Here is a 7,116-nt window from a genome sequence, read left to right as displayed (position 1 = left end):
TCTTGTGTGTTATCATCATGCTAAAGGGGGTACCGGACATGCCACCGACGGTCCGGTCAGGCTGTTCTTTATCGAATTATATGGGCGATTTTATACCCCAGCTCATCCGACACATCACGCATCCCTATACCTGCTCGCATTGCAAGTCCAAATACAGTTTGTTAAAGGGACATTTTACTCCCCGACACCCCCACTATAGAAGAAAATTTGAACACTAAAAGGAACCACGCATCTAATGGCCCTTTATCACTCCCATCACTCCTGTGTTCCAATGGCCCTTTATCACTCCTATCACTCCTGTGTCCCAATTGCCCTTTATCACTCCCATCACTCCTGTGTTCCAACGGCCCTTTATCACTCCCATCACTCCTGTGTCCCAATGGCACGTTGTGTTCGCTGATCCAAGTTTAAGTTTAAAAGGCTAATCGGTGGTTAGAAAACCCTTTTTGTAATTATGTTACAGTTGGAAATGTCCCTGTTTTTCCATTAAAAACAGCTCAGTGACCCCAAACTTTTGTGTATACAGAACAGCAGCGAGTGTCGGTCTGGATGTTTCCTCGGCCAGCGTGGATAAGATTATTTTTGGGAATTTGTAACTAAATCAGAATAAGAGAAATGATTTCTCCCCCAATTTCTGGAATCTCTGGATGATTAGTAGAATCGTTCCCCGGGGAATGTATTATTAAACACGTTGTATATTATTATTATTGCACCGGCGCTGATACGTTTCACTTTTTTATTTTCTTCGCACAGATGATCGACAAGCTGATAAACATCAACGTCCTGTCCGTGTGTCAGGTGCGTGGAAATATTTCTTCATACTTCTGCTGTAAAGACTCAAACCTTAATCAGTCGTTGGTCTCGTCTTAGATTCAGGAGCCGTATGTCTATCCCATGCATGCATGTATTACCCTCTACCACCTCTGCTGGGAGGCTGAATAATGGATATGACTTCATGCTGTTGTTTGGCTTGGGGGCTGTGCTGCTTTAAAGGTACTATAAAGGAATATGATGGTGCTATGAGGCACATGGATTGGGGTAGAAACGGTTTTGGTTCTCCGATGAAACAACATCATCGTTAGGGCTGTTTTTGTGTCCTGCATTTGGGAGCCGCGGGGCGGAAAAACATTTTGGAGATGGATGCCTTTCGTAGTTGATGCTCTGGACGTATGTCTAATGCCGCGTTGCCCACATCATCTTGAAACGGATAAATTCTGTGGCAACGAAGCAGTTAAAGTTAACTAATTATCTGACAGTTTTATCGTATGCTTCTTAAAGACCAGCCTTAACCGTTGGTGCCCCGGGGAGAGTCTCGCTATGGAGGGTGGCTCAGCGCTCTAGTACTCGTAGGGTTAATTAATTACAGATCTCCACTGTTCACATAGCTAATCGTTTGCCAGTTAATTGGTCCCCCCCGGTCTGCGGCCCCCCAATTGCGAATGTTTTAAGAATAGACCCAATAAGCGTATGTAACGCTGGTACAGGTTATGGGTAGACGGGGCAGATCTTTACATTCATGGCACAGACCCCATTATTTGGCCACCGAACTGAAGGCTGTGAGTGCGGAGCGTTTAGTGGACGCTCCCCCCTAAACTCCTGTTTAGCACGACCAGGGGTCCTCGGCTTTGATCCTGAAAGGAAGCCCCCTGTAGATGAGGATCTCTGCAGCCCGAGGAGCTGCTGCGTTTGTTAGGATCCCCCAAGGATCCATTGCTCTGTGTTAACCATTCGTGGCGTGGAAACCATTCCAGTGACGTCCATTATTCTCCATTTGCCCCCCTCACCCCCCTAATTTAACTCTTTTGCGTAGCGGAGACCCCAACACCCTAAAGAGTTAGTATTTCACGGCTGTTGTTACTTGTGCAGCCTTCCCAAATGTTTAAGCGTAGAGACGCCGGCCCTTTCTGTTAACGTTTGGTGAGCGTAGGTTTCCTCCTAGATCCCACCTTTGTAGTTTTCATCGTGGGCGCGATCGCGGGCATCGCTCAGTAACCAGAATCCTGCTCCGAAGAGCTTATGATCTGTTCTTGCCTTTTTGACCGCTGACTTCCGCGTTCCGGGATTCCTCTTCACGCCAAAGACTTTCAGGGGCCGCAGACCGCGACTCTGTGGCTTGCGAGGCTTCCAAACCACCAGCTGTCAATTTGTTTGTTTTTCCTTTTTTTACACCATGAAAACCATCTATTTTTTTTTTTTTGTTTTGTTTGGGGTTTTTTTATTACTTTTTTTTTTTTTACTGTTATGCCACTGTACCCCTTTTGCTTTAACTGCCTGAGATCATCACGATGCCGCTTGTTTTTTGGGGGAATTTATACGTATTTTTTAGCATTTTATTTAATCTGAGCCAGTCTGTAAGATCTTCTCATCTCCTTCTCTTTTCTTTTTTTTTTTTTTTCTATATTTTTTATTTTTTTACTTATTTTTGAGAAAAGAAATCCTCGTTAGTCTGTGTTGTTCGGGGGGGAATGACTGAAACCTAAACCTACGCATCTCGCTCGCACCCACACATTTTCCACCTACACACTCCGTCCTCGCGTCTGGCTCCAGTAACATTCCCACACTGCTTCTCCTTGTTCTCCGCTCAAATGGGAAAACACTCCATTTTTTATTTATTTATTTTGTTTAATTTTTTTTTAGGGATAGGGATTTTTATTATTATTTTTCTATTATAAATTTTTAGGCACGTGTGCAATTGCAAAAAACACAGATTTCACAGCGTGTTCATTCCACGGGATCAGTAAAGATCATTACGGTTCACAGGGCCAAGAGAAAAATAGAGAGAGTAGTCCACATAATATGTTTTCGAAATAAATGTAATTATCTGCCCGGGTTTTGTGGACTAGTTGAAATTAATAAAATCAAAATAATAATAATTAAATAAAATATTATATGACTTTACTGGAGTGTTGAGTTAGATGTACGTGTGTTGGTTGGGAGAGCACGTTTACACATAATGCTCGGACAAGTCTTTAGTTATGTTTATTTTTATTATATAATTTTTTTTCTTCATTTTGTCTGTTCTTGGATTTGTATTTTTCTCCCCATATCCTTTATTTCTATAAATTCTTGGTTTGATTCTTTACACCTCGTGTAGGTTTTTAACATTTGTTAATCTCTAATTATCCGGATCCTGCCATGTTCTATGTGTATATTATATTTATATACCGGTATATGCATGGATGTGTATATTATATTTATATATTATATTTACATATATATCTGTGTGTGTATATATACATGTGTATATATAATATGTATGACTGTATATATTATATTTACATATATATGTATGTATATATAGATATATAATATAATGTATGGCTGTGTATTATATTTATAATGTGTATATATATATATTATATTTATATACCAGTATATCCGTATATGCATGGATGTGTATATTTTATTTATATATTATATTTACATATATATCTGTGTGTGTGTGTGTGTATGATTATATATATGTGTGTGTATGTATATATATATATATATATATATATATATATATATATATATATATAGATATATATATAATTATAATGTATGGCTGTGTATTATATTTATAATGTGTGTGTATATATATATTATATTTATATACTGGTATATAAATATAATATATATATTATATTTATATATCGGTATATGCATGGATGTGTATATTTTATTTATATATTATATTTACATATATATCTGTGTGTGTGTGTGTATATATGCATAAATATAATATGTATGGCTGTATTATAGTTACATATATGTGTATATTTATATATAATATATATGGCTGTGTAATTAATATATATATATATATATATAATATATATATATATATATATATGTATGTGTGTGTGTATTATATTTATGTATGTATATATATATTATATTATTATATTTCTAGCGTGTATACATCCATACTCAGTATATATTTTCTTGTAGATGACGCGGCTGGTATTACCTGGAATGGTTGAGAGGTGAGTCACTATCTGCCTCAGACACGCAAATAAATGCCGTTTAGACGGGATCTCGTTATTATTTATAGGGGAGAATCCTCTGTTTGAAGAAATCAGATTGGTGACGAATCGGCTTGGCCTCCATGTTGGTGACGCCGGAGCGTTTGGAAGGTGACTCACGGGGACGGAGGAATGAGTCACCGGCTTGGTGGAAGCCTCCGGTCCGGCTCTCCGCTCCGCTGCGGGTTATTTCTTTTATAATTCTACTCGAAAAAGAAAAAAAAGTCAGTCTGAGTCATCCATCCAAACTCAACAGCTTTCTATTCTTAGGGGGGATTTACAGCTGGCGGAGGGTGGGAGGCTCCTCGGGGATAACCTGCTTTCATTCGGCTGCCGCACGAACGGTCAGGGGGGCGATACCAGAGGAGCTATCGATTAAACGAGGCCCTGAGGACAATAGGGTCACGAGCCGTGCCCACCTGGGTCCGCGGGGTCCCACTTCCTGCCTAGATTTCCTATGCTACTTTGTTTATGGTTAAAGGTGTAGGTAAGGTGACCCTTGAGAGACTGACGGGGGGGCAGGAGTGTTAATTGGTTTGTATCGGGTGGTGTCCTTGTGGTTGGGGGGCAGAGAATGTTATTTTGGGGCTAACTGACTTTTTGATTTGCGGCGTCAGCCCGAAAGGTGGGAACCGTTTCATATGAATTCATATTAAAGTGCTCTGTGAGTAAAAAAAAAAAAAGCGATTAACCAAGGTAGAAGCTGCAGCCCTGCTGCTGTCCTCATCCTCCTCCGTGGTCCGACGATTCTAGCCGCTGATTGGCTGCTTGAAGCAGCCAGTCACAGGCATGGAAATGAAGAGGAACGCGTTCAGGTGGAGCTGAGTGCTGCTGAATGGTTTTTCTTAAAAAGACAAAAATGGTTATTTATAATATTATCATTATTTTGCATTGTCAGGTCCAAGGGCGTTGTACTGAACATCTCCTCCGGCAGCGCCATGTACCCTGTGCCTCTACTGACAGTGTATTCTGCTACTAAGGTAGGTAGATCGACCCCAAATCACGGGAACCAGGATTTGAGGACACGTTAAGAACGCACGTGACGCTGGGGACTCGCAGACGGGGCTTCCCGGCCAATGTCTGCGTCATGGGTTGAGGGTGATAGGAGTTGGTTGTGGTGATCAGGGGCATGACTCGTTCTTTAGTATTTAAATTTCTTGGTTTTTTGGGGTTTCGCTCGCTGTCCTCCCCGGACGCGTAACGGCCCTTCTTTTCTCCTCTTTTTTAGGCTTTTGTGGACTTTTTTTCCCGTGGCCTCCATGCCGAGTACGCAAATAAGGGAATCACTGTCCAGGTGAGTGCAAATGCTTCTGCAACGAGAATTCTTGTTATTGTGTGCTTCCCATAGCAACAACGGCCGTCTTGGCAACACCAAACTCGCATTCATCCACACACAAGCGTGATATTTAGTCCTCCCCAAATTTTACATGAAACGGGTTCGATGCCAGCTGTTTATTCGATATCTAGCAGAGGACGCCCTGGACTCACGGCCTGTCCCGGCACGAGTGTTTGGTACAGCTTGGCTTCATTCATTCGGAATCCTCTGTATTGATGAATGATCTGATGTCACTTTATTAAGCCTCGGAATGCTGCTGTTCTGCGGTCCTCGCAGACGCGGTTGGTGGTCGCCATCTGGTGGCCAATATATAAAAATGCAGCCAGCGTCTGTGATGTAATCTACACTAGATGGACAAAAGTATTGGGTCGCTTGCCCATTACACCAACAGGAGCTTTGATGACATCTACATACATAGACATTAATATGTAGTTGGTCCCCCCCTTTGCAGCTATAACGGCTTCCGCTCTTCTGAGAAGGATTTCCAGTAGAGTGTTTGTGAGGTCAGACACTGATGTTGGATGAGACGACCGGCTCGCAATCTCCGTTTCCGTTCATCCCAAAGGTGTTCGATGAGGTTGAGGTCAGGATGACTTGTGCGGCTGGTCAAGTTCTTCCACCCCAAACTTATATAACCATGTCTATATGGAGCTTGCTTTGTGCGCCAATATATGGACACAAGTATTGGGACACACTTCTTATTTATTGAAGTCAAGGTTTGGGCCCCTTATGTACCGTAAAGGAAAATCTTAAGACATTTTGGACAATGCCCTGCTTCCAACTTTGTGTGAACAGTTTGGGGGAGAGCCTTTTCTATTCCAGCATGACTGTGACCTGTATAATGAAATGTTTGGATGCACTTAGTGTGGAAGAACTTGGCCGGCCGCACAATTCATCCCGAAGGTGTTCAACACCATCAGTCACCTTCGGGATGAACTGAAACGGACCTTGAGCCGGGCCGTGTTGTAAGAAATAAAGTGATGTTGTTAATGGGAATTTATTCAAGGAATGCGTCTTTATGCATCTGATGTAAATCTGTAATCTCCCTTCTGCCTATAGAGCGTGCTCCCGTTCTACGTGGCTACCAAACTGAGCAAGATCCGCAAGCCTACCTGGGACAAGCCAAGCCCCGAAACCTACGTCAGATCAGCCCTGAGCACTGTGGGCTTACAGACTCAGACCAATGGCTACCTGGCTCACGCGCTAATGGTGAGGATAGTGCATGGACAGATTGCGCGGGGTTAAACTCAAAGCCGAGCAACCTCTGATATTAACTTGGGTCTCTTTCTCAGGGCTGGGTCACCACCTCTCTGTTTCCGATTTCCACCACCGTCAAGCTGGCCATGAACGCGAACAAAGGAATCCGCGCCCGTTTTCTGAAGAAGTCCAAGAAAAACTAGAACGCGAAGCGGTAACGAGCTACCTTCCATAGCGACAGTCTGTCCCTGCGCTCCCCACCAGTCTGTGATCTACAGATCTCCTGCTCTCCCCACCAGTCTGTGATCCACAGATTTCCTGCTCTCCCCACCAGTCTGGGATCTACAGATCTCCTGCTCTCCCCACCAGTCTGTGATCTACAGATCTCCTGCTCTCCCCACCAGTCTGTGATCCACAGATTTCCTGCTCTCCCCACCAGTCTGGGATCTACAGATCTCCTGCTCTCGTCACGACGGGACCCCTGAACGGTGAAGGACTCTTCCGCCGGCTATCACAAGGCATCCTTATCGTTACTCCTTCTGCTTAATTGTTCCAGAGTTTTAATAATTGGTTCTT

General features: G+C 42.8%; 1 protein-coding gene across 1 annotated transcript in view; it reads left to right on the top strand.

Annotated features, from left to right (window-relative positions):
• The window catches only part of LOC149280169 (very-long-chain 3-oxoacyl-CoA reductase-like), a 29,632-nt gene extending 22,889 nt beyond the window's left edge, over positions 1–6,743 (top strand). The window contains exons 6-11 of the mRNA XM_089500737.1: positions 754–798; positions 3,934–3,968; positions 4,906–4,987; positions 5,236–5,301; positions 6,403–6,552; positions 6,636–6,743. Coding sequence (XP_089356863.1) covers positions 754–798; positions 3,934–3,968; positions 4,906–4,987; positions 5,236–5,301; positions 6,403–6,552; positions 6,636–6,743 — 486 coding nt within the window. The remainder of the gene's footprint in view (positions 1–753; positions 799–3,933; positions 3,969–4,905; positions 4,988–5,235; positions 5,302–6,402; positions 6,553–6,635) is intronic.
• The last annotated feature ends 373 nt before the right edge of the window (positions 6,744–7,116 follow it).

This window comes from Sceloporus occidentalis, unplaced genomic scaffold (genome assembly GCF_023333645.1).
Source record: "Sceloporus occidentalis isolate IW3139 unplaced genomic scaffold, rSceOcc1.0.p SCAF_158, whole genome shotgun sequence".
NCBI lineage: Eukaryota > Metazoa > Chordata > Lepidosauria > Squamata > Phrynosomatidae > Sceloporus > Sceloporus occidentalis.
Note: the sequence above shows the minus strand (reverse complement) of the source record. Positions and strands in the feature narration are given on the sequence as shown.